This window comes from Coccidioides immitis (assembly GCF_000149335.2).
Source record: "Coccidioides immitis RS genomic scaffold supercont3.1, whole genome shotgun sequence".
Lineage (NCBI taxonomy): Eukaryota > Fungi > Ascomycota > Eurotiomycetes > Onygenales > Onygenaceae > Coccidioides > Coccidioides immitis.
Genome location: NW_004504310.1, coordinates 6,276,264 through 6,288,522, shown reverse-complemented (window position 1 = coordinate 6,288,522; position 12,259 = coordinate 6,276,264). Strand labels below are relative to the sequence as shown.

The following is a 12,259-nucleotide window of genomic DNA, read 5'->3' as shown; positions in this document are numbered from 1 at the left end:
AAAATTGGAATTTTTCCACCAGCGCGCAATATTATCGTATTTGGATGTGTGTATCTGCAAGCCGAACCAATAACTTCGCTGGGACTGGTAGGGTATGTTGGTGCTTGAGGTAGAGTTTCGGCACCATAGGTCAGGAGATGGAATGAGAAGAGATTTGCAACAAACATGCTATTCTGGGCTTAAGATCGATTGCAAGCATTTTAATTATATACATTTAATGATCATGAGAGGAAAGGAGACGACGAGAAAGTGTCATACCCTTCATCCTCCTTCTTCGCCGCCATTTACGACCTCATCCTCAGATTCGGATTCAACTTCAGCCAAAGCCTCCTTGTCTTTGCCAGTTTCCGTGGTGGAAGGCGTCGCACCCTCTGGCGCCGCTGGTATTCCGGAAGATGTCACATACAGAAAAGAGTCTTCGCGGAAGGTGTCGATATGATTGAAAAAGTTTCCAAACCTGCATACAAATTGATTAGATTGGTGATAGAAAGGAGCATGGGCTTGGGCCAGCCAAGAAAGGAGACAAACTCACGCATTGGTTTCCTCCTCCTCGCGAAAAATCCGTTGGTATATCTCTCTATTCTTGAACTCCTCTATTTCTTTTTCGTATTTGCCGAATTCGATCGGGTTTTTGTCTAGTTCGTTGGTCGCTTTCTTGTTGTACGTATCAAAGATAGGCCGCTCGAGAAGGAGACCAAGCCCAGGCGCCTTGGGAATGGGTATCTTCTGTGGTCCATAGCTCTGTGTTATTCGCTGCGGATCGGTGCCGCACCGCACGACCAGCGCCGCCATCGCAACCATTTTTCTAATTTGATGCATCATGAAACTCTGGCCGTGCACCTTGAGACTGAGCCATTCTGTGCCATCTATGATGATGGGATCTTTCGATATATTAAACGATTTGATGACCCTTCTGGCGGAGGCATCCCGAAATGTTTTTTGGATAGTGTAGTTGTGGAAATTTCGCGTGCCAATGTACAAGTCGAGCACTTCTTGGACGCGAGCTAGGCGAGCAGGATGAATCCGATAGGCTTTTTTCGCTTTGAAGTAGGCCGCCCGAACGGTTTTGATGACTTCATTGATCTTCTGATCCTCAGAGTCACTGTTTCCAGGAGTCAAATTTCCCCCTTCCTTTTCGTCTTTGACAGCATTGATGTCTGATGAACAGTCCAATTCCTCTTTTCCTTCGGCATTCTGAATACTCTGGCTGCGATCCTTAATACAGAGGGATTCCTGAACCTTTAATCGTGTAGATTCCGGGAGGGTACTCAGAATCGGCCTGATATATTCGTGATCGACATCTTCCCAGTAAGAGAGCACTTCTTCTTGTCGCTTTTTGTAGTCTCCAATGTCTCCTTCTTTCTCTGCCGCTTCTAGCAATTTCTTTGCTAGAAAGGTACTCGGGTGAGGGGGTAAAAAGCAATGGGTCGGTATTAGATATTCGTATATCCTTGAGTCGCAGAATTGGTAACAGCTGAACCCCTTGTTGGTCGGCTCGATACCCCATATCCGAATTTGCGGGCTGAGAATGTTGTTGACCTTATTTACCAGGTCGGGGTCTTCGATTATCAGCTTTAAAGAAATCACATTGCCTGCAGCATGCACGCCTTTATCCGTTCTTGCACATCGGACGAAAGATGACTTCTTCGGGTCCATCGCGTTGGCCTTGGAGATCGCGCCGGCAGCAACCAAAGCTGGAAATATTTCGCCTTCGATCGTCTTTTCTTTTGCGCTCCTACCAAGCAACCTCGTTAGAGGACATTATCCAATCAATCCTTAACCAGCCGATGACATTACATTTGCATTCCATGATAGCCAGTACCCGAGTATCCAAGCAGCACGGCAACCTTCCGCTTTGGTCGTCGCTTATCCGCCTCAATGTCTTCTTTCGAAAACTGGGTCGCGTATATCGGTATATCCTCTCCATCTTCAGCCTTTCGGCGCTTGGCGGCTTGCTCTTCGTTTCGCCGTCTCCTATCTAAAGGTTGGCGGCTGGATTAGTTAGCTGCAGAGACTCTGGAGACTGTTCGCGTGAGAGCGGTACCTCCAAGCCTTCCTTCCCAGATCCTTTCGTTTATTCCTGCGATCTTCTCCAGTCGTTGTTGAGTCAGATTGGGGCTTAGGGTTGTCTGATATCGAGGGAGACGGAGTGTCTGGAGCAGTGGTGGGAAGGGTGGACGGAGAGCCCTGCGTTGACTGGTCCTGGGAAGCCGGCACAGCGGGAACTGAAGTAGGCGCATCCATGGTGAAGCTGGGACTGCGCAGACGTTCATTTGCAGACCTTGACTTCTCGATTGTCACCGTCGTCTTGGTGGTCTGAACTCCCAGTCAAAAGTCATCCACCGAAATTTTGGCTGCGGCATACTGCTTAGTCAGCGATATCGGCGGTTGTGGAAGAGCCTCAACCGATTCGCCGTTCACGCAAGTTTCGATTCTTCCGTCAACGTCCGCGAAGGGTGGCTGCCAGTTCGTTGCATCATCACTGACTGGGCCCTAGAAACCGGCGAAACGGTCACTTTAACGTCTTCTCCCCCTCACTATCAGCTTACCGCTGCTAGGAGGGAGCGCCACCGTTCCCGCCATGCGAACAGCTTCTTCGAACGTATGACTACGTGCTTTGCCGACTTCGCGCCATCCTCACCCTGCCTGCTATAGCCACAGCTCACCGTGATAATGGATCTTGCAAGGAGTCTCATTCGGATCGTAGCTCGCGCGTTCTACGAGACCCGTCACATCCTGGTGATCGATGCTCTTTTCATACACTCAGTGTATGGGCCAATGCATTCTTGCAAAATGCTTCACTTGGTTCCCCAGCTAATGTGCCTCATAGCCTCCATGCGGAGGATCTAGCGCTCCTCCTAGGGATGCAGCAGAAGGATCTTCGGAAGCTCTGTGGCCGTTTACGCGAGGACCGCCTTATCGCAGTGTATGAGCGCAGCTGTTTGCATTTGGCTACTATGCTACGAGAGCTGACCTAATATCCGTCTTGACTAGCCACTCACGCCCTGAGCTCCGCGAGGGCCAAACGCGCCCCGTGAACCGCGAATACTATTATATCCCTCTTCATCCCGTCATTGATGCCATCAAATACCGCGTATCCCGCCTTACTTCGACAATAAAAACTCAATACACACCGAGCGCAGAGAGGAAGGAGTACATCTGTCTGCGGTGTCAAGCGGAATGGACCCAGCTCGAGGTTCTCAGCCACGTTGGCCTGGACGGATTTGAATGTCAACGATGTGGGTACTTGCTTTCGCGAGCGGATGAAGTCGAGGGTGGCGGCGCGGCTGATCGCACCGGACATGAAAAGAACAGCAAGCTTATGGCACAACTGGATCCCATGCTGAAACTCCTGAAACAGATTGACTCTGTCGAGGTGCCCCCAAATGATTTCGATACGGCCTGGGATCACAAGGTTGATGTGATTCGAAATCAATATACAAATCCATCCAGGCCTGGCGTGGTTGTATCGAAGCAATCTGCAGTGAGAGGGGTTTCCAAGACCGACGCATCGACTCTTGAGGTTTCGCTTACCTCGACTGCCGAAAAAAGTGCAGAAGAGCAGGCCAGAGAAGCAGCTAGGAAAGCAGCACTTGAAAAACAGAACGCTCTTCCTATTTGGCATACGCAGTCCACTGTCAGCACGGTTGTCCGACTTCCCCAGGTTAAAACAGAGCCTAATGGTGTGAGCATCAAGCCTGAGGTGGACATCAAGCCCGAAGTTAAGGAGGAGCAGAAACCAGATATCGACAGTCTAGACGACAGCGTTGCCGCATATTATGCGGAGATGGCACGCGAGAAGGAGAGAGAAGCCCAGGAGGATGTGAGCGAAGAGGAATCCGATGAGGAAGAAGACGAATTTGAAGATGTGGAGATCACACCGAGCGCTGTCGGTACGCCTGCAAACCAGGCCGATGCGACCAAAGCGCCATCCGTCAATGGCTCCTTGAAGAGAGAGTTAGAGTCAGACTCTGGAAGCAGTGCGCCTCAGACCAACGCGCCCACGCCTATCACGCCGGGCGACGAAGGGCCAGCGGCCAAAAAAATCAAGCTTGAACCAGAGGTTAAAAAGGAGGAATCCGACGAAGAAGAGGACGAATTCGAGGATGTTTAGAGGTGACTCGGCTTTTGTAATCCTGTGCGACAAATAAAATTTCCATTCCTGGCACGGCAATATGGGTGTTTTGCTTTTATTCCCGAGATTATTCCCGCCTTAGTTAGGGGGAAAGCCTGGCTGGCTTCTACTCTATTGTAGGTCAGCGTGCTGAATTGGTCGAAAAGTCAAATTTCGGAGTTTTCTTGCATCGCGATGAGCAGCAACGGGGGCTTAATGGTATGGAGGGGAGCTTTTAGGTATGTTGATTGAATTCATCTTCCATCGGTTTTCATTTCCCTAGTTTTCGTTTTCGAGAGTTTGTGGATTTGGGCTGGTTTATGGATGGCTACATAGATGCATTGAGACACCTCTTCTGGACTGGTAGGATTGGTATTTGTAAATTATCTAGACCAGATTATCGGGATAAATTTGACGTGTGCAAGAAGAAGGGTATGGCCACGGAGTGAACCGTCCGCTTTTCTTCTCATTTCTCCCCATGACGCCTCCAATGTCACCCACCATCCTAAGGTTTCGTATCAGCTTTTTTGCTTTTCCACCAGATGAGTCACGGATGCGCATGGTGTTGTACCATGAGGATCGGACGGTGTAAGTTTTTCGCCACAAAGACAGATCTCCCACACCGCTCTGGTCTTCGAAATTACGTGGTGTGTATGTTTCAAAGACCATTTATCCAATGCAGAAGTGATCAGGTGGTGATTGGGCGGAGAAAAAAGAAAGAAATTGACAAACGTAAAAAAGATAATTTTTTGATGTTGACAAGAGGGAGATTCGAACTCCCGCGGGTTTCCCCATTGCAATGCTAACCACCTGAGGTGGCTAAGCTTGGCAGCTTGAGTGCAACGCCTTAACCGCTCGGCCATCTTGCCTTGTTGTTGTACTGTTTCCAGATTACTCGCTAGAGATAGTACTATTTTTTGCCCTCCGCCTTTTTTTTTGTTCGCGCAACCATCGGACTTCCCGAGACTTCCATGCAACGTCCGTGGAATTATGCCGTGCAACTACTCCCGACTCAGAGGAAGAATTATTATTATTGTTTATTATTAGGGAGTCAGCCCGGAACAACTTCGCTCAGCTACCCAACGACTGTCAAACCCAGCCAAACAAAAAAGAAAGAAAAAAAAAAAAAAAAAAAAAAAAAAGGAAAAAAGGGAGCTGTTCTCTTTCGGCCATCACGTCTCCCTACTCCCAAAATGACGCACCTGACAGCCGGTTGGATCGCGTCATCCAAGCTATTGGCCGAGTTCTCTACTCCGTAGTGACATACATATTCTCCGCCCAGCACATGGAGCCAAATCTGCCTGAAGATTCTCCTCCCTTCCCTCGAATCAGCTTTCTTTCCTTCCCTTTCCTTTCTTATCCCCAAGCTAGTTTCGCGTCTTGCGAGATACGCGTGAGAAAAAAAAAATAAAATAAAATAAAATACAATACTAACATCATGGGACTGGATCCCAGCGAGGTGGAGATGCACAGCCTCCTCGGGTCGATCGATCGGGTTCGCGAGCATTCAAAAGGAGCGAAGACGAAAAGTATTTTCTCTCCAGGCTACGGAGGAGTTGGTTAAGTGGGAAAATCATGCTTTGGCGTTTCAGTTTCGTTCCCCGCTCACTTCACACGTCATGGGCATTTCGAGCCGATGAGCTGCGGGTTACCGATGGTTGGTTGGCAATGTCGACAGCTGGCCAGTGGCAAATGTAGATCCTTGGACAAAGCGGAATTTATGACGCTTTTTGCACGGTTGTCCGTCTACATATGTATATCGAGGAGCGAGTACCGTCCCTGACCTATGTCTCGAGCCTTGCGGGGTTCCCGTTGATAAGACGGTCAAGCGACCAAAATGAGCTCTTGGGGTGCCATTCCCGAATGAGTGCTATTGTTACGAGGCTTGTTTCAGGTGAGTGGGAAACCGATAAAGCCTGAATTATCACATGGATAGTAAGGTTCTCCGGGGAATTGAACATGGTGGGCGGATTTGGAATATCTGCACATCTGCACGCCGTCGCCCATACATACAGCACGGCATGATTGGTGCCATCGTGCCGGAAATTATTTAGTTCCTTATCGCAGCTAAACGTCTCTACGACCGATTGGAACCCTAGGGGAGCAGCGCAGACACGTAATTGATGCAAATGGAATCAGAATTACCGGGTACGGACAGGCTGGTTTCTTTTGCTTTTTTGTTTTTCCCCATTTTGGGATTGGAGTGCCCTGAATGACCCAAGGCACAGGGTGAGCTCTTCTTGGATAATCCCTGCCCGATCCATCGTGGTTGGGAGGTGGGCTTGAGTTACTCCCAACAGCGCGAAGTATCTCGATACTTTTGAATTGGACTAGACAAAGGAGGGCATGGCCTCCTAGGAGATGATTCCGCGGGTGGGCAAGGTCGCCAGGAAGAACACCCTAGTCCATGGAAACCGGTCATACACTGTAGTCACTCCTATTCTCTTGGAGCGTTCCTTGACGTGTGTTAGATGCGCGACTCAAGAAGCCTAGAGGATTGTTAGCAGCACCGACATGTGCTGAAGTATGGACGTTAGCTGTCCACTGCTTAGTTTTTGTTGCGGAGAACGCTCCCACTCATATCCATAATTCCTTGAAGGCAGGGCACTGGTCAGAGATGGTGGTTCATGCTCCGTGATAGAGATCATCATAAATCGGGCCCAAACTCCAAAGGGAAGGCGGAAGAGTAACCTTAAATAATTGCTTTTGATGCAAGAGCCTCGTGCCAACAAGGATTTTCTTAACGTTTGCCCTCGCTGGCGGGTCACGAAAATGATGGCTTGAAGGAAAAGAGCTCGTAGCGGCCCGGGTCAGCGTCATCAGAAGCTTCCAATGATCCTAGAGACTCTTGCACGACGTGTATCCCATATGTGGCACCCTGAATATAAGGCGGCAAATGGCCAGCTAAAAGGCACTGCGTGTACCGTACATCCGCAACGCACATACCAGCAGCTGGCCGCTGCTTAGAGATGGCGTTTTCAAATGGGATGATATTTTGTGTCGAATCATGTTATGGAAGGCTGAAATTCCAAGTGATGGAGCCCGCAGCCGGGCCTCAAGTTGGAGTGATTCGCTAGGAGGTTGGATACCTAGTTGCGACCCGTAGTTACGTCCCATATCTAGCGAAAGCGGAGATGGCTCCGCTACGGTTGGGATCTCTGTTGGAGTGACTATTAACCTGCGAGGCGGCGCAGAAACACTCCGTTGAGATTGGAACATCACCAGCCTAGTCACCTGCTGGGCTCCATCATCCCTGGAATATAAAAAAAAAAAAAAAAAAAAAAAAAAAAAAATTACAAAAGGAAGAAAGAAGTGAAAGAAAGAAGGAAAAAGAAAATCAGTATTAAATCACGGCGGGGGCCGGGATCCAGGCTGTCCAACAGCCACAGGCCGTCACCCGAGATGGATGCTGTCTGTGGAACAAGGGGCGGGGATGGATGCCACGGTGTCTTGGTCTGAGCGTCGGCATAACGTGGGAAAGACCAAAATAGGGCCGGCGGAAGATTGGTCTGCGACGGGAGTGGAGGGTTGGGAGGCCACAAGTGGGAGCTCTCTGCCTTTTTTTTTTTTTTTTTTTCTCCCTCTTCTTGCCGCGGTGAGGGATTTTGTTGATGGGGAAGAGAGGAACCATGGCGCTAGTGAAGTCAACCACCAACGGATGTGACAAGGTTAATTGCTGATGCGCCAATGCATGGCGTGAATCGCGAGTCAAGCTTTTCGGGGACAGAAAACCAAAAGGAACAGCCGCCAACGAAAAAAGTGGGAGTTTCCGAACCCCCGAACGCTGCTTGTCGTCCTGGATTCCTTTGATGCAGACAAGGGACTCCGTACCACCATGTGGTACTCGACAGAGCTGCCATTGGCGGCGCTGGGAGACTGCAGATACAGCCAGAAGCGCCGGCAGATGGGCTCATCTACAGAGCGGAACCAGATCGTCAGGGTCTGTACTCCGTACGGTGGACGGAGTACATATGTATGTAGGGATGTGCTGGATGTACGGTAGAGTATCATACCTTGGGGAGGGTGGGCATCCACGCCATCGTCCGCTTGCAAGGTGTGGCTGTAACAGCCCTAGCCTGCAGCTTCAAAGCTAGCCAGGGTGAGGTCGTCGTGAACCGCTCGAAACTTTCCCAGCAAACCTTCGAGCACTTGTAGCGACGCCCGGTATTTTTCGCGTCTTGGCGGGAAAACAAAAAAAAAAGAAAAGAAAAAAGAAAAAAGACTAAAAACAAAACCACGGGTTTCGTGCGCAGGGGACAGGGGGAGAGCGGCCAAGGAGAGTGGACGGACGCTTGTCACCAACGCAGCTGGTCAGGATAGCACCGCGAACAGGGACATACAGCCTCTGTAACCGATCGTATTTGAATGGCAAGACCTTGGAATGGCTCACAGAGCTGAAGCATATGATTATTTTTTATTTTTTATTTTTATTATTTTTTGAATTATTCGTCTCTTCCTCTTTATTTTAATCCCGTATTTCACGGCCTTGCCGTCCTGCTAAATACCTCGCCCCTCCTCGTTCCATTTTATTAATATTTTATATACTTTTTTTTCCCCCCTTGCCTCCCTCTCTTTTCCAGGCCGCACTGCTTTGCTTTGGAATTCATTTCTTCCCTCGCCATCTTCACTATGTCCGGCTTGGATCTCTGACATTTATTTCCACTGGAAAGTTGATCGTCGAGGTTTCTTTCATCTTTCTTTAGCCCTCACTCACCATATTAAAACCTCAACTCGGGTCCAGATCTCTCCGGTCTGAAGAGGCTGTATTGTGGGTGCGGTCGTCAAGATGTGGTACCCAACATTGCGTATGCCTCATCTCAACTTCATCCGGATACACTGTGAGTGCGCTACATGAAAGCCCCCCGTTTCACCCGGCTGCCTCCGGAGACAGGGTCCTGATTGGGAATCGCAAAAGCCAGATGTCTATATACTCGCGCTCAGCATCGTCGGCACCATCATCCTCTATCCGATCAAGAATATGAGGGGGATTGATGCCTTCTTCCAGGCCGTCAGTGGCTCCACCGTCACGGGCCTTAACACGTGCGTTTCTTCTTCTTCGTCTTCGTTTTGATGCGTTTTGATGATATTTTGATATTGCGGCTCCCGCTGCTGTGGCTGGTTTTTGCGCATGTGTGGCTCGTGGCCTGACATCATCATGTGTGGCAGCGTCGACCTCAAGGAGATGAGGCTCTACCAGCAGATCACTGTCTGGTTCCTCCCGATGCTGGGCAACATGTGCTTCGTCAACGTCGTCGTCGTCTACGTCCGTCTGCACTGGTTCGAGAAGAAGTTCAAGGACATCGGTACTCCTCCCCAACTTGTCCCAATTCCTTGTCCTTGCCTGGCCTTTCATGCATACTACATATATGCATATCTATAGATACTGATTGAAAGATAGTACAATTGTCACGGCTGCCGTCCTCAGAGCGTTCTCGTGCTCAACTGCTCTCGGTGAGCCCAAAAGCTCAGAGCAGCGACGACACAGCCTACCCGCACAACATCAGAGTCCTGCGTCCCGACCCTGCTCATGAGGAGGCCGATATGGTCAATCTACGGCAGAGGCCAGCTGCCAAGAGGGACGAGTCATCGGACTCTCCAACGGCAGAGGATCAGAGTCCGTCGTCCGAGAACAACAACGCTGAAAGACCGCCCGTACAGCCTGGCCACATCACCTTCTCCTCTGACACCTTCGATAAGCCGAACCGTGGGAAGGCACTCAGGATCCCTGGCCCACGGGAGTTTGAGAAGGGTAGCTACTGCAATATCCTTTCAAGTAACGCAATTTCAAACTAACCCGCTTTAACCAGGCTACAAGGTGCAGGAGGTTGATGATGAGGACGATGGTGGGTTTTATCATGTTCCTCCTCACAACCTGAGGCGAAAAATTATTAAACGCTGACCTGATCCCATTAGCTGATATGACAAAGAGCATCGATGATCCATTTGGTGCCGGCCCTTCTGACGCCTATCGAAAGCTCCCTGCCATGGAAAGACTGCTTTCTCATGCTGCTTCCTTTGAACATGCTGCCTCATCCGCTTTCATCATTGGAGGTTCCTCCAGAAGTAGATCGAGGTCCAGGTCCAGAGGCCCAATGAACAGGGTTTCGTCCAGAGGTGCCGCCACTCAAGCATTGCCGTATCTCTCTTATAACCCCACGGTAGGAAGAAATTCCAAATTTTTGGGGTTGACTGAGGATCAAAAGGAGGAGCTTGGCGGCATTGAATATCGCAGCTTGAGATTGCTGCTGAAAATTGCCGGCGGTGAGTACCACGGCCCTTGCCGCATGCGCTGGCAAATCCTCCATCCGTGTCACCATGCTAAATATTCTATCCCAGGTTACTATGTCATTGGGCACATCATTGGGGCCATAGGCCTCATTGCATGGATATGGAACTCCAATCCAAAATACCGGGATTACGTCCGTGGGGAGTGTGCAGTCAATCCTACCTGGTGGTAAGAAATTGCGTTCTACCTTCTCACCACCAATGGTCTCTAATCAAAACTTCAAGGGCGTTTTATTCGTCCATGACAACATTCAATAACCTCGGATTCACTCTCACTCCAGACTCCATGATCAGCTTTCGGGACTCTACTTTCCCAATGCTGTGGATGACCTTTTTGATCTATGTTGGGAATACTGCGTACCCATGCATGCTGCGGTTGATCATCTGGATAGCCTTCAAACTTACTCCCGAAGGTTCTTCGATTAAAGAACCGCTGAACTTTTTGCTGGACCATCCTAGACGTTGCTACACCGTCCTCTTCCCAAGCAAGGTGACTTGGTTGCTATTTGGCAGCTTGGTTTTGATCAATGGCTTCGACGTCATCTTGTTCTTAATCCTGGATCTCCATTACCCGGAGGTCACCGCAATTCAATCCGGATGGCATCGATTCTGTGCTGCACTGTTTCAAACTGCGTCTGCACGCACTACAGGAACCTCTAGCTTCGCCGTTGCAAATGTTCATCCTGCTGCTCAGTTCAGCTTGATGGGTAAGCGGCCCCATCACGTATTATTTCGAATGCAGGTTCTAACTAGTTTATCTCAGTAATGATGTACATTTCCGTATTTCCAATTGCTCTCAGTGTCAGAGGGTAAGCATAATCTCACTGCCTCTGGTTTACAGTAATATCGACTAACTAATAACTAACCCTTAGAACCAATACATACGAAGAATCATCCCTCGGCATATTCGATTCTACAGAAGAACTAGTGGAGATGAAGCGGACGTCTTATCTGGGTGTCCATATCAAAATGCAGCTGGCCTTCGACTTGTGGTATGTCTTCTTAGGTGTTTTTGTGCTCGCCATCGCCGAGGGCAGTAAAATAGCCGATCCGAATAATCCTGTGAGTGAAAATTTCCCTCATAACTCAACTCTGGAAGCTCAAGAGGACTAACAAACCCTTTTTGTTGAAAGGGATTCAATATGTTTTCCATCTTCTTCGAAGTAATTTCTGCCTAGTATGTGTTCATTCCCTTCCGGCCTCATGAACCCTAGCAATATCTAACAACTCACCCCAGCGGAAACGTCGGCCTCAGTCTTGGTCACCCAGACGTAAATACTGGGTTGACAGGAAAATTTGGCATCGTTGGCAAATTGGTAATATGCGCCATGATGATTCGTGGGAAGCATCGTGGCCTGCCATATGAAGTGGATCGTGCTGTAAGTTTTTTCGGCTTTCTGCGGGAGCTTGGGCGTCAAAATTTAAATCTAATTAATTCATAGATTATCCTGCCTGGCGAGAAACGCATCGTCGAGGAAGACGCGAGGATTGAAGCTATGAGCCATAATTTAAGCCGTCGACATACCAATTAATAACAAAAATACGCCTGGGCTTTTACTCTCGATAACCACACCTGACGCTCCAATGTCAACTACAGTCGACTTTTTAACGACCCCCCTTTTTCTCTGGGAGGATATTTGATGCAAAAGAAAGAAAAGAATCGAATAATGTATGACAAAGCTTTTAGACCTTGGAAAGGATGCTGTTATTTCATACTTCGTGATCATATTATGGGCGTTCTGGGGTAAGGGAAGACTAAAACCATTTTAGTCGGTAATCTGCAGCGAATATGTTCGGGACGCCATGTTAAGTTGAAGCACCAACGCAAGCAATGACAATAGATGAATGCATTCCAATCTT

At 49.0% G+C, this 12,259-nt stretch overlaps 4 protein-coding genes and 1 non-coding gene across 5 annotated transcripts; 2 read left to right on the top strand and 3 right to left on the bottom strand.

The window, feature by feature from the left end:
• Positions 1-151: 151 nt before the first annotated feature.
• CIMG_00848 (tRNA pseudouridine(38-40) synthase) lies at positions 152-2,279 on the bottom strand. The gene is made up of 4 exons (XM_001247076.2): positions 2,045-2,279; positions 1,798-1,992; positions 533-1,735; positions 152-457 (listed from the first exon to the last, which is right to left on the bottom strand). Exons 1-4 carry the CDS (start codon positions 2,242-2,244, stop codon positions 262-264), a joined length of 1,794 nt encoding a protein of 597 aa, XP_001247077.1. The 5' UTR covers positions 2,245-2,279; the 3' UTR covers positions 152-261.
• Positions 2,280-2,450: 171 nt separating this feature from the next.
• On the top strand, positions 2,451-4,594 carry CIMG_00849 (transcription factor TFIIE complex alpha subunit). The gene is made up of 3 exons (XM_001247077.2): positions 2,451-2,768; positions 2,831-2,926; positions 2,995-4,594. Exons 1-3 carry the CDS (start codon positions 2,674-2,676, stop codon positions 4,112-4,114), a joined length of 1,311 nt encoding a protein of 436 aa, XP_001247078.1. The 5' UTR covers positions 2,451-2,673; the 3' UTR covers positions 4,115-4,594.
• Positions 4,595-4,870: 276 nt separating this feature from the next.
• CIMG_15032 lies at positions 4,871-4,983 on the bottom strand. Its single transcript has one exon. It is a non-coding gene; the product is annotated as a tRNA-Leu (tRNA).
• Positions 4,984-6,878: 1,895 nt separating this feature from the next.
• On the bottom strand, positions 6,879-8,154 carry CIMG_00850 (uncharacterized protein; the record flags this gene model as incomplete). The annotated part of the gene is made up of 4 exons (XM_001247078.2): positions 6,879-7,028; positions 7,061-7,367; positions 7,946-8,028; positions 8,128-8,154. The coding sequence occupies 4 exons, from the start codon at positions 8,152-8,154 to the stop codon at positions 6,879-6,881; spliced, it is 567 nt and encodes a 188-aa protein (XP_001247079.2).
• Positions 8,155-8,553: 399 nt separating this feature from the next.
• On the top strand, positions 8,554-12,196 carry CIMG_00852 (trk family potassium uptake protein). Its single transcript, XM_001247080.2, has 13 exons — positions 8,554-8,952; positions 9,034-9,154; positions 9,281-9,417; positions 9,513-9,863; positions 9,922-9,957; positions 10,028-10,375; positions 10,451-10,568; positions 10,625-11,106; positions 11,163-11,208; positions 11,272-11,461; positions 11,533-11,576; positions 11,637-11,778; positions 11,842-12,196. Exons 1-13 carry the CDS (start codon positions 8,901-8,903, stop codon positions 11,929-11,931), a joined length of 2,157 nt encoding a protein of 718 aa, XP_001247081.1. The 5' UTR covers positions 8,554-8,900; the 3' UTR covers positions 11,932-12,196.
• The last annotated feature ends 63 nt before the right edge of the window (positions 12,197-12,259 follow it).